The sequence below is a fragment of the Gadus morhua genome, chromosome 16, assembly GCF_902167405.1.
Source record: "Gadus morhua chromosome 16, gadMor3.0, whole genome shotgun sequence".
Taxonomy (NCBI): domain Eukaryota; kingdom Metazoa; phylum Chordata; class Actinopteri; order Gadiformes; family Gadidae; genus Gadus; species Gadus morhua.
Genome location: NC_044063.1, coordinates 32,107,000 through 32,130,279, shown reverse-complemented (window position 1 = coordinate 32,130,279; position 23,280 = coordinate 32,107,000). Strand labels below are relative to the sequence as shown.

At 43.0% G+C, this 23,280-nt stretch overlaps 3 protein-coding genes across 4 annotated transcripts; 1 reads left to right on the top strand and 2 right to left on the bottom strand.

Moving 5' to 3' along the window:
* Positions 1 to 4,805: 4,805 nt before the first annotated feature.
* Positions 4,806 to 14,723, bottom strand: sgcg (sarcoglycan, gamma). Of its 2 annotated transcripts, none has more exons than XM_030381449.1 (8): positions 14,529 to 14,723; positions 10,610 to 10,804; positions 9,861 to 9,965; positions 8,838 to 8,925; positions 7,991 to 8,110; positions 7,386 to 7,458; positions 6,968 to 7,091; positions 4,806 to 6,131 (listed from the first exon to the last, which is right to left on the bottom strand). In XM_030381449.1, the coding sequence occupies exons 2-8, from the start codon at positions 10,802 to 10,804 to the stop codon at positions 5,964 to 5,966; spliced, it is 873 nt and encodes a 290-aa protein (XP_030237309.1). In that variant the 5' UTR covers positions 14,529 to 14,723; the 3' UTR covers positions 4,806 to 5,963. The 2 variants fall into 2 exon arrangements, with proteins under 2 accessions (XP_030237309.1, XP_030237310.1); XM_030381450.1 differs by having other exon boundaries at positions 10,610 to 10,807; positions 14,529 to 14,685.
* Positions 14,724 to 16,969: 2,246 nt separating this feature from the next.
* Positions 16,970 to 18,906, bottom strand: rps25 (ribosomal protein S25). Its single transcript, XM_030381448.1, has 5 exons — positions 18,623 to 18,906; positions 18,004 to 18,093; positions 17,712 to 17,895; positions 17,132 to 17,251; positions 16,970 to 17,038 (listed from the first exon to the last, which is right to left on the bottom strand). Exons 1-4 carry the CDS (start codon positions 18,623 to 18,625, stop codon positions 17,136 to 17,138), a joined length of 393 nt encoding a protein of 130 aa, XP_030237308.1. The 5' UTR covers positions 18,626 to 18,906; the 3' UTR covers positions 16,970 to 17,038; positions 17,132 to 17,135.
* A 185-nt stretch (positions 18,907 to 19,091) lies between these two features.
* Positions 19,092 to 23,150, top strand: trappc4 (trafficking protein particle complex subunit 4). The gene is made up of 5 exons (XM_030381447.1): positions 19,092 to 19,401; positions 19,664 to 19,838; positions 19,930 to 20,033; positions 22,652 to 22,778; positions 22,898 to 23,150. Exons 1-5 carry the CDS (start codon positions 19,227 to 19,229, stop codon positions 22,974 to 22,976), a joined length of 660 nt encoding a protein of 219 aa, XP_030237307.1. The 5' UTR covers positions 19,092 to 19,226; the 3' UTR covers positions 22,977 to 23,150.
* Positions 23,151 to 23,280: the final 130 nt, after the last annotated feature.

Below are 23,280 nucleotides of genomic sequence, written 5' to 3'. Positions count from 1 at the left end.
ATAAAAAATATATATACTTAAGGTTAAATTCTTCTAATTAGGTTAGTATCTTTTAGCTAATTTATCAGCAATTTCATTGCCATATATTCCATGGTGGGCTGGAATCCAACAGAACTGAATTACTAAACCAAGGCTTATAATATTTAAAAGAAGATGCTTTACCTCTATCACCAAATCTTCACGTATTGAATTATCTGTTATAAAACGTTGTAGTACTGCCATAGAGTCAGTACATATCACTGATCTAAGAGGTTTAGTATCTACAACCCAGAGCGGTTATTATTGTGGCCATCTCGATTGAGTATACTGGTAGAGTCACCCACTCTATATATCCTTTTTCAAATTCTGGAATATATATGCCAATACCACATTGTCTTTGGATCTTTTGAATAAATTGATCAATACATGATGAATCACAATGATCGCAAGCAGAGGACCGTGAGAGTTATTGAGCAGCAGATGAACCAGTCCAAAAATCGGACACGTTAACGGAGCACTGAACTAGGCCCTCTCGGATGCCATTTGTTTTACTACGACTCCTTTCAGCTGAACACCCCTCTTCCCCAGCGAGATAACGGCTAATAAAACGCTTGAGGTGGCGTTTTGAAAAGAAAAAACTTAATTTTTTTTAGGACATGGCATGAAGGTAATTTTGAGCCTTTGATTGATATCCAGACATTTTTTGCGGAGACACATTCCTGTTCCCCACTTGTATTGGAGTGGACGGCGATATCTACTTCTGGGCCACATGAAATAACGGACCCCCGTCCACAGCCAGCCTAAACAGCTGCAATACCAGGCTTGGCCTCTGAGCACTGGTGGATTGCGGAAGTATGCACTGCTCCTGGGGGCCTGGAGATCGAGGAGGAGCTTAAATTTTCCCTAAATGTGGGCTGGCCTAAACGTTTAACCCATGGTTTCACCCCCTCGGGCGCCATCTGGTGGCGGAGATCCGGCAGCACATTCTCAAACGTCAATACAGCACAGCACAGCACAATGACTTAATATGGAAAAAGCTTCATGCATTTGATAGACTTAGAGATTCCTACTTTTAACTTGTCAAATGACTTTTTTTTACCATGAAAAAAACAACAACATATATATAAACCATAGCATTATATTTAAGCAATAGATCACGCCAGGCTGTGGTATGTGCTCATTATACCACTGTTAAGGGCCGTTGTCCGGCCCCGACGCGCAGCGGAGGGCCGGCGACCCCCTTCACAGTGGTAGGCCTATAATGAGCACATGCCACTGACTGAAGTGATCTATTGCTTTTATACAACGGTTACTGTTATGGCGAAACGAAAGTCATTGACACACTTCATTTAAAAAGAAACCAAGAAAGTCAAAATAGCCGTTTTTATTAAAGACTACCAAAAAGTAGTCCCTCCTGGCTGCCGCTATTTATCGACGGTCGCTATGCAACACACTTTAGCGTCCCTCCGAGAGAAGGCTCCGATAGAGCGGTTCGCCAGCAATTTATCCTATGGAGCAGTTCACTCGCCGTGTGCCTAAGATTTCGTTAGTCTCTCCATCGCCTTGCTCACTCCCGGAGTAACAACATTTACACCCTCTCCATCATCCAAAATATGTTTTACTTTGAACTGTTTTTACTTCCAGGCGCGGAGTGATATGCAAACTTTCACAAAATGATCGGGCGTCATAGCAGTTATGTATACGTTCATTATACAACAGTTGGGAACCAATCAGATCGCTGGATTTAGGTCCCCCGTTGTATAAATATATATATATATATATATATATATATATATATATATATATATATATATATATATATATATATATATATATATATATATATATATATATATATATATATATAAACCATAGCTTTTCCATAAGAGTATAGACACATATTATTTTGTGCACTCAATTATATTAGTCAAATACACCAAAGACAGAAGACTTCGCATCAATGATTTTTATTTTCACCCCAGGCAAAGATAATTTGATCTGCAAAGAAATTTTCTTTTTTATTTTAGCCTAGCCAAATACATTCCTTAAGCTTCCAGAAATGTTTAATAATGGCAAGTATCAGGGTATTTTTTCTCGCCCATAACAAGCAACCGTGTTCCCGGTTTCCAGTTCTGTCAATTTCCCAGCGTCTAGAAAGGAAACGGACTGCGGTTCTTATAGGCACAATAACAATGCAAGATGTAAAACAGATGATTGAAATAAGTGGAGGGATTAAGATTTAGTCTAGCAATAGTTGACTACAAGACTAATTAATCACTAGACCTCTCACCTGTAGCCCTCCTTGCACTCGTCGCCGTTTTCTGTGCTGCAATCGGTCTTCTTCAGACCTTAGTGATTTAATGACAACATACATTCACTATGAAAACATTCATGTTGGTCTGTTGACAGTGAGTAAAACAGTTTTTTTGTGATTTGATTCAAAAGTGTGATATTCAGGGCACTTACGGCTAAGGGAATTTCTGCAGGAGAGAGAGACACCACCATCTCCTAATTTGCAGCATGTTTTCCCTTGAAGAAGGAAATGCAGGAAGATGTTAATATGTTGTAAAAAAAATAACACCATGTACACTTAGCATAATGTGTCACGATTTACACATACCTCTCTGAAATCACAATTGGCCCCCATTACAATATACAGAGTGTCACGGTTTGACCGTGACACCAATGATTGGATGTGGTGGCAATCGAAAGGCAACATCCCGCTCCTTTGAGCAAAGTCAGCATTCAAACGACACTGGTCGACCTCACAGATGATCTTCTGTGCTGGCCCCCACATATTCTTGATGACATGTATGGGTGTTGCAGGACCACAAAAAGATTTTTCAACTGCAAACGCACCATGTGTACCATCGATACACTGACAGGCCAAAAATCTGTCCTTCGTTATCCTCTCAAGGAGGTTGGTGTGTTTTCTCCTGCAGTGTGTTTTGAAGTTTCTTTTGTTTAAAATCAACTTGCAATGAGGACAACGGAATTTATTTTGATCACTTGATTCTTTAGTGGCCGTGGAACATTCTGCAGGAGCCAATGGGAGCTGAGTGGGGGCCACAGGGAGCTGAGGGAGCTGAGCGGGGGCCACAGGGAGCTGAGGGAGCTGAGCGGGGGCCACAGGGAGCTGAGCGGGGGCCACAGGGAGTTGAGTGGGGGCCACAGGGAGCTGAGCGGGGGCCACTGGGAGCTGAGTGGGGGCCACAGGGAGCTGAGTGGGGGCCACAGGGAGCTGAGCGGGGGCCACAAAGTGCTGTGCAGGGGCCACAAAGTGCTGTGCAGGGGCTGCAGATTGCACCTCCTCCTGGTGTATTTGTAGGTGCCTTACCAATTGCAATAGATTTCTAAGTGTGAAAATGTGTTGCCGCCCGACAACTAAATCCACACTTGATTATTGTGAACTCTGTAAGAGAGGAATAAAGGAAGTAAGATTCATACTTGTGAGAAAATACAAATTAATTCATTTGTGTAATAGGGTTAGGGTTTTCACTGAGGAATGGCCTTTTACATTGTTGTCAACTTTATATTTTGCACCCACGTATTTACAGAAGGGACGGTGGAACAGTTCACTGTTGGTGATATTATTAATGTTTGGTGTATCACCATTTAAAAGTATACTAATGTGTCTCTATATATCAGAGGGGAAAGGAATAAACATTAAAAGGCACATCAACACTTAAAACCCTCCTAAAACATAACTTTTACCATCTGAAATTGACACTGACATTTTTATCTTTTTTAGAGAATATTACTATGATAAGCCCAAAATATTGGAGTTTATTTAATTGTCTTCATATGTTGACGCCATGCACGAAAGGGTTAAAAAAAAGCTGAAAAACACTGCCTAAATGCTATTATTCAAACGACCTCATGACATAAACATGAGGCCTATGCATGTTACTTGCATTAATATTTTAATGATCAACTTGTTGGTCTATCCATACATTAGTTTATAATGTACACGAACAGAGAGCGGCAACTTACCTCTAGGCTGAAAAGCGCGCAGTATCAGACGGAAATACGTTCTCCCGCTTTCTGCTTAAACGTGTAAGCCAGCCCACATTTAGGGAAAATTTAAGCCCCTCCTCGATCTGCGAGCTGCAGTCAGGGGTTACTCTGGCCACTGGCCAGGCCACACTTGCGACGGCCAACGGCCACGGCCAGATGGCCTAGTGTGAGTGCAGGCCAGAGAACAATGGGGCCATTTGAGCACGGTTAGGTGTGAAAACGGCCAACGGCCACGGCCAGATGGCCTAGTGTGTGTGCACCCTAATAATTCATTCCCAGTTTTTTTAATCACATTTTTCACTTCACTTAGATATCGTTGGGAAATTTTTGCAAAGATGATGTGTGTAAAACACCCAGGCGCATCCTATTACTTAAATGATATCTTTTTTCTTTCAGTAGTCCCCCCAAAAATAAATTATATGTCTCACATGAAGGTGGCACTGTGGAGCCACAGAGAACAGCTGCTGATACAAAGCTTCTATACTTCTTCAACCCTAATCAACACAATGACTTCATTAATACCCTGGTAGGATAAAATAACATCTAACAATCATGCTTTCAAATTCATGATAGCTCAGGTCCTACGCTTGACACAAGTACAGTGATAGAAACATTTGAGGACTAATCCCAACACATTGAACACTTTTTCAAAACTGCAGATGGCGGGCTACGTATAAAGCTCCTGGGATCAAAATACTCCTCTTGAGGGATTGGTTTTCTATGTATCTATTTCTATTTTCAATTGTAGTTAATCCAATTAAATCGATTAAATTTGTCAAACTATTAAAAAAAAATTGAAACGACCCATCTTAGAAGAGTAACACTTTTATTTATTCACACACAAACTTGAATAAATACATCAACATTCAAATAATCAAAATAATTGACCCTCAAAACAGACCTAATACTTTAGGCCTACGTTAACTCTATAGACATAAAAGTATCAAGTAGGCCCACAGTTGCAACAAGCTAAAAAATCCCAGTGTCACAACAAATGTATAAATAAAGTCCTGTATTAATGATAAACCAAACAAAGGCAAATATAAGACCATGTTCTGTTTATGTTATGTTCAATGCTGACGTACAACAATATACATACACTCTGTAGGCCTATTTCCTGTTATAGCCTTTATAAACACAATGGTATGCAAACAAGATATTTTAACATGATCTTTCTTGAAGAAAACAAAAATGTTGCATTATAAAATATAATGAATAAAGTGAGGCAAAACATACACAAAACTCAGCAAACCAAAAGAGGCAAATGACACAATCTAACAAGGGGAGGCCCGACAATGTTTATTTCATATAACAATCGTTAATTGTAATTAAAAATACATTTTTATTTGAGATTTAAAAGATGGTGTTGTACACAAAAGTGTAAATCAGACTAACTAATATGGCATATTTCCTAGCATGCTTTTTTCCAGGATACATAAAAACCTTGCCCATCACAAAAACAGCATAACAGGCGCTAGAAGATAAATCAATACACTTTAACTACCCTACATTCCCATCCGCTTAAACTCGGCCTTTACTTTGAAAATAATCAATCCAAGCCCTTAACACGTGCAACTTCTAATGTATTGCACTAAAAAACATATTGCATAGGATATAAGCTGTTCAGCAGCTCCTTGTTGCCCAGCCGTTACACTGTAGAAAAAACACAACTAGCTCTTTGAAACACCTCCACTGCAGGAGTAAGCCATTTGCTTTTGATACAGTGAGAGTAAAGTCGAATACTGAAAAGCTATCAAAACACCTGTCCCCCTTCGCAAAGACTTCGGCTAAGCCTCAGAGACATTTGCACCAGAATATCTCGTATCTCTGAAGCCGTGAACCGGGATGATTTATTGTTCTGAGGGTAAACGCGGTGATATATATAAACACTCGTGCTCACTTAGTCCCCAGCGCGTCCCCAGAAGCCTTGGATGACACACTAATGGCTCTGCTTGTCAGGACCCGGTCTAGCAGTCCTGCCTCTCACTGCAGGTGGAGGTGACCCTGGCCTCGGACAGGACCAGTTTGCCGCTGGGACACACGCACACCTCATAGAGTCCCTGGGCGTCCCCGAACACTGCGTCTCCGCTCAGTGGCAGGCTGGGCATGCGCACCGTCTCGGCGTCCAGCACCAGCTGTGGGACGGAGAGCGAGGACGTTTAAACGGGAGCGCAGTTAGGGGAAGGTTGTTGGCTTTGTTTCTGGGGGGAGGGTATCACAGAGAGAGGATGGAAAGTACAGAAATGCATCGTAGTGACATTGGTGTGCCCATGCAGTACACAGTGCAGTTCAATACTTCACAGTTGAACACATAATCACCCTGACAGTACTGTCCCATTTTGTGTGCATACATGCAATCACTGGCCATGTATGAAAAAGCTGTTTGGCAACTTGCACTATGACAGAGGTAGAGAAGATGAGAAAGGGTATTGCCTCATTCTCCAGAGTCTAGGCGACATTTTTATACTTGGATTCAAATTAATATTTAATGTGGTCCGAGATACATTATAGCGCATCCCATTGACAGACGGTCATTTTACTGCCTTATCATCTCTGACACAGAACAATTCAGTTGGGCTTATCTGACTCAAAAATAACCTGGAAAATATTTTAAAAAGGCGGAAAGGTGAATGTAGGCCGATTGGGGTACAAATGTAACACTAGTGATTCTGCTCTGAGACAATGACCTGCCTTTGTAGCTAAAAGTCACAGGCTAATGGGATGCATGCCTTTTGCCAACTCCAAATGGAAATACTGCGAAGCAAGTCAGGGATAAAGTTTTTGCTTGATAACCTGTTGAATAAAACAGCAGGCCTTTTGCAGGTCTATTGACATTGCTTTGATTAATGGGGGGAATGGGGTTAACGGACTTAACGGCCAAAAACATCTCAGCTCTCTGCCGGTCTTCAGCGGTGGAAGGAGCTGTCATGATGTAACCGTGACAACGCAGAATAAACATGAGTTGTCTCACCAGGCCTTTACTGGACTGCAGAATGAAGTCCATGTTGGTGGAGGCCTCGATGTTTCCGGACATGGCTTTGAGCAGCACTCCGCTGGGCGCGTCCATGGTGAGGGAGCGGGTGGGAGACTCCAACCTTAAACAACACCACGCTAAAGCAAGCCCTTCTACCTCGGTACCGTACTGCCTCATAAGGAGGTTTGTTTCCACAGAACCGGAAGCGTAGATCATGTTTGTTTGAGTGGATGAATGGATACTAGTACAAGTAGATGTTATATTATTGTTGATTTTTAGCAGAACCATGGCAAGTATTCAAACCAAACAATTCATCCTAATTTTTTATAATTCTGATATGACTAACCGAGACTTCTTTAAGAAAGGATGATGTCATTACCATCCATTCAAATGATCGATGCACCGTTAGTCTCACCTCAAGTCTTTCTGCGCTTCTGATTTGAGCAGAGGCGCCTCTACCGAGTGCTGAAACAATGCTCCCTCAGCGCCTGATAGGAGACACAAACAAACACACTCTAGAATTAGTACGGGAAACAACTTTGGATAAAACATTTATCGCAAGTACAGTTCAGACAGCTGGGCAAATCTTTAAGTAGGCTTTAGTACGACAAACTCATCTGCGTAGCTTACATCACATCCCAAACGGCGTACATGAAGACGTATTATAGATCATGAGGTTGAACTATCATTCAGCCCAGCTCGGTCCAGCGTTCATGAAGTTCATTTATATTTTTACGAGGGAGTAGAGGGAGCGATTAAAGAATAGAGAGAAAGAATTGCAACCACAACTACTTGTACCAATAAGGCTTCATTGCCCCCCTGCTGGTTTTAACAGGAACAAAATGACCAAAACACAACACTTATCAGTTGAACTTCACACAGTGAAGCTGATCACCCACCATCGACACAAACCATTTACAATGTTTGGTCCTATCAAACATGTTCACTATTGTTCATTGTATTAGCTTCCCGTGTTCAACGGTCACTGGAGGAGAAAAGGATGTGTGGCTGTCAGTGTACCTAGCACATGAAGCTTCCCTGTGCCCACCACAGCCTCTTTGCCATCTGCCATAAACAGCATCTGGCCGTCGGGAGAATGAATGACCATATTCTGAGCTTGTCCTTGCACTTGCGTCGGGCCTACAACACAATAATAGGAGCAAAACAAGGAGAAACAGTTAAATCAGAAGTTAAGTAATTTCAAAACAACCCTGACATCATGCAAGCCAACAGGGTGTGGATTTGATTACTAATTAATTAGGGTTTATTACATCAATATATCCATCATTATTTTGATCATTTCGCCTTTATATTACTAAACCAGATGCAGGAGTGATGAAAAGATCCAACCCCCCACTAACTGTTACAGAACGTTGCAGAAGATAAACTGTACGACCTAAATACATTTTATAGTGTTGTACTTAATATTTACAGAACAAATAGAAAACAGCTTCAATAATCATGGTTGCATGATGGTCCGATAATATGTGTATGTTGGTATTTTCCTCTTGTTCCACCAAACCAATTGTCTTTCAGAGACCAAATAAAAATCAATAGCTTGGAAATGTCTTGTGGCTGCTAAAAACCCATTGAAGGAATTTGGCTCAAATCTATTTAAAATGGGAAACTAAGGGATTTTTAATGGAAGATGCATTAATTTTGACACTGTTAATTTCAGATGATGACTGCCTCGAGACAGGTCCGAAGAAGAATGGTGTGTGTGTGTGTGTGTGTGTGTGTGTGTGTGTGTGTGTGTGTGTGTGTGTGTGTGTGTGTGTGTGTGTGTGTGTGTGTGTGTGTGTGTGTGTGTGTGTGTGTGTGTGTGTGTGTGTGTGTGTGTGTGTGTGTGTGTGTGCCTGCCTCTTACCCACAGATATTCTCCCCGTCACATCACCGATGGGTTCACGTGCGTTGAGCACAACATTTTCATCAGAGGTCACTTGAAGAGAGGAGACCTATAGAGCAGGTCATAGAGGCCATTGGGGAACCAGGACAAAGACATGAAGAACGATCTCAATTAACATTTTGAAAATGTGGCGACCATTGTCTCTTATAAGTAATGTTTTATGTTTCAATTTGGAGTTATACATGTTTAACCAGGCACTGGTTTAAAAAACTGCTTCTGAGAGAGTAGTATGCCTTCTTATGTGATTATATAGTTTACTAAATAAACTGTGATCATCCAAAAATAACACAACCTTGCTACCATTGAAAATAAAGTAACGCGTACTATAAGTATACGAGCCACTCCATAAATAAGGTATACAGCTCTACAGAATTAAATTGGGCTAAATATCGCAGCCATGAGCCTGAAACCCACATAACATTTAAAGAACTCCAGAAAAGTGTTTCCATCTGCTCCTAGCAAGCATGCTATGAAGCTGTTGCCACCACAGACATGCATGAGGTAAATCTGCCCTGCTCTCCTACCACCATGAGAGGAACTCCGCTGTAAGCCAATTCCTCTAAACATCCCCAAAGCTGGAGGCTGAAAGTTCAGTTTTCTGATTGCAGCTTGGCTGAAATGGTGTGCGTGTGCGTGTGCGTGTGTGTGTGTGTGTGTGTGCCTGTGACGTGTGCGTGCGTCTGTGAGTGTTTAATGTGAATCAGATCTTAACAGGAAGCTAGTTTGTCCCCACGGATACGAGCACCACTTTAATCACTGTGATCAGTGAAATTAAATAATATTCGTCGGGCTTCGGGAAGGTCACTTAAAAGACTGAACCGACAGCCCTTACTGCTCACAAGGGGAGGCGGGCAGGGATGGATAAAGCCAGAGCAAAGTAGATGAAAAGGGAGAGAGGGGAATACAAGAGGGAATGAAAACTGCAGAAAAGGTGAATTCCCTCTATAGGGGTCAGAGCATGAAGGAGCTGGGAGATTGTCTTACATTTCTGGAGTGGATCTCATTCGCATAGAGCGGCAAAAGGAACTCCGACTCTCCTTCCTCTAGCCTGACTCCGTCTGGGTGGACCCCCAGCAGTCCCATGCCATCCTGCAAGAACAGCCAGAGAAGATATATGTAAAGACACAGCAAGACCTCAGAACTCTGGAGCTGTATGAGACCAAACCTCAACTGTAAATCATCTGAAAGGCTCCTTTTCCTCCACCACACATTTTACAAGCATGGCATGCGAGGCTGTCAACCATTTTGTTTCCATTATCCCGATTCAACAGATTGCCAGGTGTTCCAGCCTGCACAACACGCTACGGGGTGCAGCAGAGCACGTTTTGTAATAAACCAGCCAGGAAATCGTTGTCTGTCGGTCGGTCCATGTCCCATTGCGTACGTGTGAGCGACTTTGTTTGTTGATGTTGTCCTTTCTCTGCTAAATCTGGAGTTTGCCATCTGCTGTGCTTAGACAGAACCACCGCTATTGCCTCATGCTGGGACACAAACACATCAACTATCCTGATAATACAGCCAAATATCCACAGTGGATACCCACAAGCTTCTGTGGCTTATAAAACAGGAAAACAACAAAAATAGAACTACAACAAGATAAGCCACTGATAAGATGCCTTGTTTGCAAGATTAGCAAGACAATCAACCCAATGTAAAACGGGGCCTGGTTGAGCATCTCACACATACACACACACACACACGCACGCACCCCTCACGCACACGCACACACACACCGTGTCGAACCACATCACTCGGAGGATCCAGATGGTGAGGGCAAAGTTGACCAATAGTATGGCGATGAGCAGCAGCACAAACAAATAGAGGCATCGTTTCCGCCAGCCGTAGATGCCGATCTTGTAGACGTGGTCGGGGATTGGGCTGGGCACGCTGAAGTCCTGCGTGGTGGTGACATACTGCTCCCGGACCATCTGCTGGGCGGGGAGGAGGGAGCAGGGCAGCACGGCGACCATGGAGGAGGGAAAGAAAGAAGAAAGAATCACTCACTAGAAAGTACTCAGCACTTTCTTACTCGGTTTGTGCAATTTCATGCACATCACTGAGAAACAATGTTGAAGACAAGGAATAAGTTCTCATGTACATCCATTATAACGACATAGTATTATAAAACTGTTTTTTTAACTATTTGCTGATTTTAAGAGCATTAGGGGCAGGACATTTTTCTGCAATCTACCTACCAATGCATTTTTTACTTTGCCTTTATTTTCTTTAATTAATCTATTTTATTATTGCATTCAATTGTATGATGAGGTATTTATGTGAAGCACTTTGAGTCTGCCTTGTGTATGAAAAGTGGTATATAAATAAAACTGCCTAGCCTACCTGTACCTTGAATTAGACACCCAACCGTTGCTCAATAAATGCATTAATATAAAGGGTAAGAAGATCAGAGTAACTTGCTTAGGATAAAAGTATATTCTAAATGACTTAATGCTAAATCTCTCCGCTTTGGGGAAACTCCTGTGTTTGGGCAGTGCCAGCCAGCACTTACAGTTCTCGTCCTGGCATATCTGGCAGTCAGCGATGGAAAGCTTGACAGGACTTCCAGGAGTGGAGTAAACTAAAAGAGTAATGCTACTTGGTGTAGGATATAGACGCTGTAGTGGCTGGCTACAGCATGCTATCGGGGGAAGCATAATGTGAGTTACGACTCGAGTGAATAATTCATTACGTATTAATTATGTATTATTTATCAGTCAGTTTACGCATCCAGTTAGTAAAGGGGCTATGAACTAACCCAAAGCACACGTACCCTGCATGAGAAACAGCTAAGAAGCAGATTCAGACTGGATGAGGCTCATTAGAGAGGTTAGGGTAAGGCACTTAGGGAGGCGTTCTGTTGCTCAATCAGCCTTATAACACAAGCTGGTCTGACTGAAACCGGCCTGGAGAAAGATATTGGTTTCTATTAATGAAATCTAAAATAGCAGAAACAGGTCATAACATTCCAAAACAGAGTCCCTGTGGAGTTATTTCGACTCTGAAGCCTAAAAATCTAAACTGCTCTGTGGACTGAAACACAGATGAAGCGATCAATATAACTTTCCCCTCCTTTGGGGAATCAGGAGAAAAGAGAGACACACACACACACGCACGCACACCTTCTCACACAAACAAACAACAGCCATTTCTCCAAACTTCCTGGGTTCCCTGAAGGCACCACTGTTCTCGTACCGGCTTACCCAATGTAATTCTAAAGACATCTAAACAAATGTGCACTTGCACTGTCTCCATGGAGTGAATCATACATCCAACGGGGGCGTTGGATTAACATAGAGGACAAATGCTGTCTCCTATCACCACAGTAAACCCTGGTTTCCATCACCTTTAAGGGGCCACTGTTCAAAGCCAAACAATGCATCTTGGTAGACACTAACAGATGTTCTGCCAAGCGCCTCAAAACCCCAGGTGAGCTTTGGATGACCTCCATGTTACGCCGGTGTCTGACAAGCAGCAGCTCATGCCTCGCCACGTGTCTCTGGAGAGTCCTTCTGATTGGGTGGATCTAAAAAAGGAACTAATACTGGAAAATCGGATTTGGTCATTCAAGCTGGAGAATCTTCTTATGAGTTGATACAGAGAATATATGACTCGATATTATATTTATTAATAGATCCACAATCCACAGTGATCATAAATACAGTGGCCTGTTAGAAACTGTTGGGGAGTAAAAACCCATCCCCCCAAAAATGCAGGATCATGCGCACCAAGACCACAAGTTATGATTTATGGCTGTCCATTGTACAACCTGAAATATGTACACGTTGCTGGAAAAGGCTAAGCCCACTTGAAGAGAGGGTGGGAGAGCGAGGGAGCGCTGATAAGGACCAGGTTATTAAATGCAATGCTATTTACTTCCTCTCTATCTGGCCTCATTTATATTCATTAATTTTGGGAGATGAGTGAGGATATGTCAGAAAGGCCCAGGAATGAAATGTCAGCAACAATTCCTGAAAACGTGCTGTGAAACTATAAGAGTACAGTGTTCTTCTTTTAAATATCGGCCTCGTTCCTCCGGGATCAGATGCAGAGTCTATCCTTGTTTCGCCATTGGGTCCTTTTTATTTTCATTGGGGGAAATAAGTATTGGAAATATTTCACAAAAATGTGAAAGTGACCCGTGGCACAAAGGCAAGCATTGAGAATTAGACACAGTTTGTTGCAAACACTCTGTGATATGGAATCTGGGTAAACTACCACAAAAAGTATTGCAGCTCTGGGTTTCGGTCATTATGGTGTTAATGAATTTGTTCAAACTCATTCTAATAAATAGAAACGAGGGCATTACAGGGCTTCCAACTAGGAGCATAGGGGAGGGGAGGGAGGATCCTGAGGCTAAAGAGGTTGTTTAAGCTGCTGCTCCAGGCTCGAGTTTCAGACTGGAGCCCCTCCACCAACTGAAGCCTTCCATAGCAACCCAAATAAACACTGTTAAAAGCGACCTCGCCACTGAACCGGTATGGAAGTAATGGTCCTAACCCTAACCTCAATTAAAGGGGCGTTGTGATCAACATAAGGTCTGACCTTGGCTGTGTCTCATGGAGCAGTGGTCTCATGTTATTCCTTCAGGGCTAAAGGCCATTACAGACGGACACATTAGTGGAATACGTTATACGTCTGCACTAAGGACAACAGTCCTCACTCTATTTGTTCATCGAAAAGGTAATTGAAGAACAGTGCTTTGCAGCAATGTTATTAAAAAGGACCAAACAAGTCAGTGTGGTTTAGCTTCTTTCGTGTTGAAGCCAGTGATAACATTTCCACTCTCTACATTATGAACCCAATTGGGGGATGGCACCTTCTAGTTTAGCTTTTTCTCTATTAACCTATTGAGATGCGGTGTGTCTGTGTGTTTGACCTCTACTCTGAGAACTGTTGTGTTGCAGAGAATAAAAGTCCCTACTAACCCACAAGGGTTAGTAATTGAAATTCCAGGCTTCTCTGACTTACAGCGTGACCTGAGCAAACTCCAGAAAATAGGCGTTTAGGGAGATAGAGCAATAACCACTTCATTGAGAAATGGCCTTCATTTGTTTTGTTGTGTCAAGTTTAATCTCATTCACCAATAAAGATGGATGGAACATGTCAATAACCCAAATTAGTTAGCCACCGCAAGTTGCATTTGTTGATTGAAAGCTGAGCACAGACAGAAAGAGATCTGTTTCGGTCCCTTTCTAGAAAGTTGCCGTCTGCCTGTCTCTGCTGTAATGCTACAACGTCTAAAAATAGCACACAGCATTGTGAACTAAATTTAAAAAGGCGCCTGAGCACTGTCACAAACACGCACAAACTGTTTTAACTCATACATTTTTGCATCATTAAAACTTGCTCAGCAAACACTTCACACACACATTCATACCCAGACACAGTCAGGAAAACGTGGCTCCTCTGAAGGAATATCACCATGTAGGGTAAAAATGCCTGACAGTAAAAAAAACCTTTTTTTTCCCACTCCAAAGGCAAAACCATCATTTCAAAGGACACCAAGTCCTACAGACCATTCATAACACTCTTTAGACGGACTGGAAAAAGATGATAATGCCACTTGACCTTTGACAGCTTACAATACGGAGAAATAAACTACTATTAGCAAATGGGAAAGCAGGCAGTTAACAGAGAAAGAGTCTGGCTTACCTCTGGGCTGTAGTAGGCCTACGGCAGTCCTCTCTCTCTCTCTCTCCCTCTCTCTCCGAGGCTGAGGAAAGCAGCGGCAGTGGTGAACCTCCTCGGGTGTCTGACAGCCAGTCAACAGCTGCGTGCCATATACCTATAGCCCTGTCCCCCAACCCATCTCCACCAGACGGCGCTCCCACTCCCTGCTGGTCTAGGGAGATTTAGGAACACCCATTCCCTATCTCTCCACGTGTCCATCCCATCATCTCATTAAAGTGTGGCATGCGTTGATATGTATTAGGAAAGGCGGGTGGGAAAGCCGGAGAGACGCGCACTTAAAAGAAAGGGCTCGAGTAGACTGTATTTCGGGGACTGGAAGGAATGCATTTGGCAGGCAGCAGCTTCACACGCACATTGGTATGAACGTGGGATATTTTTTTGTTACTCCACTGAGAATGAAGCGTTTCGGGAGTTTATAAGCTATTATGTTTTAATTGTTGCGGCAACTTCTTTTTTGTGGTTTTGTTACACGGTCTCATTCTGAATGTTTCAAACATGAGTAGGCCTAATGATGAGTTCAAATACTACTAAATCATCCGATATTTTTAATAAGTTCTGCAATTCACCTTGCGAAAGATACAGCCTTCGACCTGTACTTAGAATAATTGTTTTAAATGTCTCCATAGACCAAAAAACGATCACTTTGCACAAAAAAATAAAATTGGTCGTTAAGGATCCTTACAATCTAAATCGTGCAAGACAATTCCTCGCACGGAAAGAACTAAAAGCTCATAAATAGAGCCACGTTTCCAGGAGATACGATTGGCTCGCCCCTCCTGAAGAAGAGCCATTCATGAGGTGAATCAATGAGCGGTCACGTGACCTCCGAGGGGAAAACGATGGGTTGTGCAGTAATTGTTTTTTGCTCTCGCGGGCATACATTAGGATGGAGGACTCAATGTTTGCTGATACTAGCCAATCCGTCAGTGGAGAAAACCAATGTTTGTTGTGCCACTGCTGCTTGCGGTGGCGCTCGGCGGTGACAGAAGAGACCTGACAGCATCCATCAGACGGCCCCCCTTGTCTTGCACGGTTGCAAGCCCAGAGAGAAAATACACAATACCATTTCTTATAAATATCTCAGAATGGCCCGTAGCCATCGCATTGGAAAGGAAGACACAGGATTAATCCCCTGCCACTGAAAGTTGTGTGGGAGATAGCCCAGTAATAGTTTTTGTATTACCCAGGTGACAACATAAGTTCATGTCACTATTGGGTAAACGAGCTATATATCGAACGCTGATAGCAGAGCACAACATAGGCTACCCAAGGGAGTGTGAGAAGTGGCAATATCCCATGAGGCTTTTAAGGGCACTGCTCATGCTGCACTCCCAACAGCAAAACATCCAATTGCAGGGGTCTACCTGATGAGCTAGATGCTCGTATAATGACGTGGGAAAACATTGTGGAATTTAATCAATGCATTTTGAACTAAGATAATGGAAGGCATTGGGCTGTCCGCCTCGTTAGAGATGAACATGCATCTAATAGAAAAGAGAAAGACTAATTAACATAATGACAAAGATGTAGTCAATATAACCATATTACCATTCTAAAAAAAATGAGCACTTATTCACTCTTTAGACACCTTCTCCCAACTATGACACAAGAGGCTAGTCGTTTATAAAGATTACTTATTACTTTGAACTGCCACTAGGTGTAAGGCATCAACTAGTACCATCATACAATGGTTAGGTCAGACGATAATTTAATTTGTTGGCCAAATGACATTGGGAAAGCATTGGAAAAAAGAATTCTAGACTCACTCATCTGGAGAAAAATACATCACATAATACGTAATTCGGCAGTTGTTCGATTCCTCTAAACTCTTAACATTTAGATACAGCCTTGACATTATTCCATTTAAAATCAAGCAGCCCTGCTGTTCATCCTCAAAGGTTGGTCTGGCTAGAGATGACTTAACAGGGTTATCAATAATTCACCCTCTTATCCATTTAATAGCCTAGCATGAAGCGAGTGAGTCATTAGATGTGGACTTCTGAATTGAGGAATTCAGGCACAGCAGCCCGCTCTCAGATTTAGGCTACCTGATTGTGTTTCTTTCCAGTCGCAGATAGCCCCTTCACTTTTATTGATCCCTTCTCACAAGTCAAACTTCTGCACCACTTTCAGTTGCCCTGAAATTACTCAATTTGAACTACTTATCGGCAAGCTTAATTACCAGTCACATCCCCTTAATTTTTGCATCCTGATTAAGGAAGCCGAACATTCCCCTCCAATAGGGGGTTGCTACTTGTATGTTTGCTACAGTTGAGAAGTCCGAAATGCTGATTTAATTTCAAAATTATACAATACTCCAAAACACTATTGTACAGTGACCTTGTATGGTAGAGCAACTTCAGTGTAGTATTAATGTAGACAGGGAGGACATTGACACCAGATAGAGTTGCCTTTACATTTTTTATTCACCTTCCATTACAAACAGCTCACGAGACAGCCAAGCAGAACCACTGTAAGGGAAAGCAAAAAACTGTTAGAGATCAGTTCACCATTTACTCTCAATTCAAAACAATTTCCTAAGATTAAAACTGTATTCAACATACCAGTTTATGCTTTCTCTGCTTTAGTAGTAGCCGCAGCCGCCGCCTCTTCCTCCTCGGGGCCCTTGGTGTTACGTGTGTAGATCAGCTGAGATCTGTGTTTGGACACCAGTTTGATCATGCCTAGATGATGGGAAGAACACATTGGACCATAGTTAAATGGGCACGTACAGAACTCAATAGAATTCTCTCATCTTTCACATTCTACATCCGGTTCTGGATTTGTATTCCATTTTATATTATGCATCAAGTCAAGGATATTCATTGCCATGTGTGCTTGGTGATGAACGTGCATTTATGTAGTTTACCAGCAAAAACCATGATGGTACGTTGAGATGAAGATTGTGATTCAATTTAATAGTTACAAAATATACAGTTCAAATTGAAGGTGCATGGGTCTGCTAGTTTGCCTGCAGTACTCACCTTAAAACTTCTCAACGACTTGAAACAAGTCAAAGAAAATCCACGAATGGCAGAATTTAATCTCTAGTTTCTGCTCAAAAGATTTAAGGGGTCGACATTTGCCCAAACTATTTTCAGGGATGCTGTGCATGACTAACAGCTGCTTGTTTGTGGAGCATACCTTTGGTGAGCAGTTCCTGGAGGGCGTTCCTGGCCAGGGAGCCGCGGATCTTCAGCCTTTCAGAAACGACAGCGGGTGTGATGAGCTTGTAGTTAGGGACCTCCTTGTACAGCTTCTCGTATGTGGCCTTGTCGAAGAGGATCAAGTTGTTCAGCTTATCCCTGACCTTTCCCTTGGACCACTTCTACTCGGGGTAGACAAAAAGACAACGTTAGAAATATTAGGACTCACACAAAGCGCATACATATTATTAATAAATACACGTCTGCCATCCTGAGGTTGGGGAACATACCTTCTTCTTGGCCTTGCCTCCAGACTTGTTGACTGGGTCCTTGTCCTTTTTGGACTTCCCCGAGTCCTTCTTCTTATCCTGCTTGGGAGGCTAACAAATATAGACAACACAAGATTACTAAAGAGTACTTTAATAACGTAACAAATTGAGTAATTGAAGGGTTCTGTAAACCAAAATGTGGTAGCCAGATCATTCATTGATTTACCAATGCGACCTGACATGAATAAGATCATGCATACAAATTCCCTGACTTGTCCAATGAAAGATAGATGATAGATGGCCTTAGAATAAGTTCACATTTTTCAAACCTTTAAATACCTTTTAACGTCAGATACAGGTAGGAGTTATCGGATATTGAGTTTTTATCGGTGTTATTGTAAGAGATCTCTCGCTCTGCGCCTATTAGCATGAAAGCATGGTTGATAGTAGCGTTATCCTAGCTGGCTAAATGCTAAACGGATTGAATGGGTGTATTGCTAAGATTAAGGCAATATTTCGACATAATAACGAACCATCCAAAAATGCAGGAAAATTCCGGATAATTCATAACGACATTTATTTAACTAAAGGGTGTATAACGAACAAAACCGACTCGTAAATCGGTGATTCGCATGCTCACCATGTTTCCTCGTCAAGATGTCGGAGGGAAAGGAAGTTGGTCCGTGCAGGAGCCCCTTAGACAACCCGTACTTACGGAAATGGAACACAGTGGCTTCTGGGAAATTGAGTTGTTTAGCGCTTCGGTATTTTTTTGCTGTCACGTTATATTAGTATATGACATTTATTTTTTAGTACGGAGAACAAAAAATAATGACTTGTTTTGAGAGGGAAAATCTGAGTCTGATTATTTTGTGTCAAAACGTTTTTTTTGTGTGACAGCCTTTTCCTGACAGACAGGGGTCACGTGACTATCTCGTCTACAAGCGTCAGCTGGACGCGTCGTGAAGATGGCGATCTTTGCGACGGATATGAAACACGGTGGCGTCTGGGAAATTGAGTTGTTTTTGCGCTTCGGTCTTTTTTGCTGTTACGTTATATTAATATGTGACATATATTTTTTCGGATGTATACACGGAGAAAAATACATAATCACTTGTTTTGGGAGGATGAGGAGGCGTCAGATTATTTTGTGACACAAGTTTCTTTGTGTGACAGCCATTTCCGGACAGAAGGGGTCACATGACAGCTCGACAAGTCGATGAGCTGGACACACCGTCGCAGAGATGGCGATATTCAGTGTTTATTTGGTGAATAAGGCCGGGGGATTAATCTACCAGTATGACAACTATGTTCCCCGAGCAGAGGCAGAAAAAACCTTTAGCTATCCTTTAGATCTGGTGCTCAAAATCCACGACGAGAAGGTTATTGTGTCATTTGGACAACGTGACGGAATCCGAGGTAATGTGGTGAGGCATTTTCACATAACATGAGACTGCTGCAGGTTTTTGGCCACATATTCTGATGCACTTTATAATGAAGTCTCTTACGTCTCATTGTCATTGGTCGTGAACCAACATGCTTTCAATGGATTTACTGATCAATGACAATAAACATAAGAAAGGTCTGCCATATGCCATGGTCCACAATGACAGCCACAGACTACTTCTAAAACTTGACGTTTAGTGGTTTGCTTTCTAACTTGTCCTGTGTACATTCCCAGTGGGACATGCAGTGCTCTCTATTAACGGAGTGGACGTGATGGGGAAGAATACCGCTGATGGGAAGGACGTTATTGAATATCTAAAGGACTCCTCAAACTACCCGGTGTCTATTCGTTTTGGACGGGCCCGTTTGAGCTCCAACGAGAAGCTGATGCTGGCCTCTATGTTCCACTCGTAAGTCCACATGGACGTTTTCATCAAGGTTTCTTCATTTGTAAGAAGCACCAAAGAGATAATAGTCGTGCTGTGTTTATTATGCTTCTAGGTTGTTTGCGATTGGTTCACAACTGTCCCCGGAAGTCGGCAGTTCTGGGATAGAGATGTTGGAAACGGATGTCTTTAAACTGCATTGCTTCCAGACACTAACTGGTAATTTGGATGCATGAGAGACTAAAGGCTCGATTCCACCGGAGGCGTACGCGCCGCGGTCACCGCTGCTGATCGCTTCCACTCTAATCAATGAGACCATTTCCACCGGGCGCGCCGCGGAACGTTTCAGCAGCGTCCCAGGAGCGGCGCGCCGCGCCGCGGCGCTATCTTTCCGTCGCACGTCTTTTTCTGCCGCGAGCAGCTGCTAAACAGCGTCAATTTCAGATCGAGCAGGGCAGGAAGTGAAAAAGTAAAAGACATAGAGCATCCGGTCAATTTTCAAAATAAAACAATACCCAGCTCATGTAACTTCACATCAACATTATTACGTCATGACCGGTGGCACCAGGTCAGCAGTCAATCAATCAAAGGGTCTCAGTCAGAGGGTCGGCAACATGGACGACGAGAGACTCATTGTCGAAGTTCAGCAACATGAAGTCATTTATGTACCAAATCATCCTTTTTATAGGGAAAATGTCAGAAAGGACAAAGCGTGGCATTTAATTGGAATAGTTTTGGGAGTGGAAGGTGAGTACATTAGGTTTAGGATTATCGCGTGATCTCGTGATCTTGCGTGAATACGGCTGGCTCGCAAGGGAGCGCTACGCTGCCGTTACGCGCCCGGTAGGAATGGACGCAGGGCAGAGGACGCAGCCGTTCCGCGGCGTGTAGGCGTCCGGTGGAATCCCGGTGTAAAGGCTCGCTTCCACCGGAGGCGTACACACCGCGGCACGGCTGCGCCGCGGTCACCGCTGCTGATCGCTTCCACTCTAATCGATGAGACCATTTCCACCGGGCGCGCCGCGGAACGTTTCAGCAGCGTTCCAGGAGCGGCGTGCTGCGCCGTGGCGCTATCTTTCCGTCGCACTTCTATTTTTGCCGCGAGCCGCTGCTGAACCGCGTCAATTTCAACAGAGCAGATCAAGCAGGGCAGGAAGTGAAACAGTAAAAGCCATAGATCATCCGGTCAATTTTCAAAATAAAACACAATACTCAGCTCATGTAGCCTATCACAACGTCATTTATGTACCAAATCATCCTTTTTATAAGGGCAATGGCCGGAAGGACAAAGCGTGGCATTTAATTGCAGTCGTTTTGGGAGTGGAAGTTGAGTACATAAGGTTTAGGATTATCGCGTGATCTCGTGTGAATACGGCTGGCTCGCAAGGCAGCGCTACGCTGCCGTTACGCGCCCGGTAGGAATTGACGCAGGGCAGAGGACGCAGCTGATCTGCGGCGCGTACGCGTCCGGCGGAATCCCGGTGTTACACCGGGATCCCACCGGACGCGTACGCGCCGCGGAACGGCTGCGTCCTCTGCCCTGCGTCCATTCCTACCGGGCGCGTAACGGCAGCGTAGCGCTGCCTTGCGAGCCAGCCGTATTCACGCAAGATCACGAGATCACGCGATAATCCTAAAACTAATGTACTCACCTTCCAGTCCCAAAACTATTGCAATTAAATGCCACGCTTTGTCCTTTCTGACATTTTCCTTATAAAAAGGATGATTTGGTACATAAATGACTTCATGTTGCTGAACTTCGACAATGAGTCTCTTGTCGTCCATGTTGCCGACCCTCTGAGACCCTTTGATTGATTGACTGCTGACCTGGTGCCACCGGTCATGACGTAATAATGTTGATGTGAAGTTATATGAGCTGAGTATTGTGTTTTATTTTGAAAATTGACCGGATGCTGTATGGCTTTTACTTTTCACTTCCTGCCCGGCTTGACCTGCTCTGTCGAAATTGACGCGGTTTAGCAGCGGCTCGCGGCAAAAATAGAATTGGACGGAAAGATAGCGCCGCGGCGCGGCGTGCCGCTCCTGGGACGCTACTGAAACGTTCCGCGGCGCGCCCGGTGGAAATGGTCTCATTGATTAGAGTGGAACACATCAGCAGCGGTGACCGCGGCGCGTACGCCTCCGGTGGAATCTAGCCTTTATGGTGTGCTCCTGAATCCTCGAATGCCAGACTTCGGAGTCGAAAGTCGAAGAAGTCTTGCGGCATTTCTCGAAGGCACGCCCCCTTTTTGTCTTTCAAATTTCGAAAATCTGAGAGTAGACCGGGAGCAGTGATGACGCCTTCAACAAAATGGCTGCGCCCTAGAAGAGATTTTATTTTTTTGTATTTGTATCACGTAGGTCATTTTAATCTCGATTTTAAATGCTCTTACATCACATTGCTACTTTATTCCGGTCACCAATTGAGACATCGCATGGTCTTGCTGTGCGTGCAATACAATGTAAAGTTGTGTTGTTTGTTTTCGGCTTGGTTTGCTAAAGAGGCTAATGTAGCTAACAATAAACAACGATTAGCTAATTTCATGCCACAATCACAAAGACGAACCGGAACGCTATGAATGCTCCGAGACCCGAAGTGACGTCAAACGTGCAACTCGGAAGGCTGGTGTCCTAGGATTCTGGAACACACCATTATTCCAAAGTATTCCTATTGTAAACCATGCTGTACATTTGAGATCCAAATATATTATCTGCCAAATGCAATCTATTTAATACTGTTTATATCAAAATGTAAATATCGAAGATGCAATATATATTTTAATTGCAAGTTATCTGCTTATTTGTGACTTCTGATTATCTGTTCTCCGATGTTAAAGGGATAAAGTTTATAGTCCTGGCAGATCCACGGCAGTCCGGCATTGATGCATTGCTGAGAAAGATTTACGAGATCTATTCAGACTTTGCCCTCAAGAACCCCTTTTACTCTCTGGAGATGCCTATCAGGTAACTATGAAACTATGAAGATAGCTTGATGAAAAAGCAAAAGAGTCTTACACAAAGCCTTTCAGAAATGTTGGCTGAAATGATGTGCCAGTCTTGCCTTAAGTGCTTTTGTTTTTCAGGTGTGAACTTTTTGATCAGAATTTGAAGATCGCATTAGAGGTGGCAGAGAAGGCTGGAAGCTTTGGACCTGGTTCTTGAACTTGAGAAGACAAAACTAGACTGCCTAAACTAGGTCATGTATATTCAAAACAGATGTGTTGAAGTACCGTTGAGACACATTCTAATGTTGGATTTTTGCTAATGATGTGGTTATATTTGTTGCATTGTAAATATGACATGTGTAAATACCTTGGGAATAAATTCCTGTTCATATCTTTGTCTTTTTATGTTTGCAATCATATCCAACCTGATCTAACCATATTTAGCAGACATTTGTATGATTAGGCTTGAATTATACAAAATGAGAGTGAGAGTGAACTATGACAAATGTAGTTAACTTTAC

What these genes read in the sequence shown, in the direction of transcription:
- sgcg (XM_030381449.1), bottom strand. Translation starts at nt 10,804, where the DNA reads ATGGTCCGGGAGCAGTATGTCACCACCACGCAGGACTTCAGCGTGCCC. An exon ending in GAGTGATGTGGTTCGACACG is followed by an intron (nt 9,966 to 10,609) that starts GTGTGTGTGTGC and finishes CTGTTCTTGCAG; the next exon opens with GATGGCATGGGACTGCTGGG. An exon ending in GACGGGGAGAATATCTGTGG is followed by an intron (nt 8,111 to 8,837) that starts GTAAGAGGCAGG and finishes ATTGTGTTGTAG; the next exon opens with GCCCGACGCAAGTGCAAGGA.
- rps25 (XM_030381448.1), bottom strand. An exon ending in GAGGCAAGGCCAAGAAGAAG is followed by an intron (nt 17,896 to 18,003) that starts GTATGTTCCCCA and finishes TACCCCGAGTAG; the next exon opens with AAGTGGTCCAAGGGAAAGGT. An exon ending in CCAGGAACTGCTCACCAAAG is followed by an intron (nt 17,252 to 17,711) that starts GTATGCTCCACA and finishes CCCATCATCTAG; the next exon opens with GCATGATCAAACTGGTGTCC.
- trappc4 (XM_030381447.1), top strand. Translation starts at nt 19,227, where the DNA reads ATGGCGATATTCAGTGTTTATTTGGTGAATAAGGCCGGGGGATTAATC. An exon ending in CTGGCCTCTATGTTCCACTC is followed by an intron (nt 19,839 to 19,929) that starts GTAAGTCCACAT and finishes TTATGCTTCTAG; the next exon opens with GTTGTTTGCGATTGGTTCAC. An exon ending in TTGCTTCCAGACACTAACTG is followed by an intron (nt 20,034 to 22,651) that starts GTAATTTGGATG and finishes CCGATGTTAAAG; the next exon opens with GGATAAAGTTTATAGTCCTG.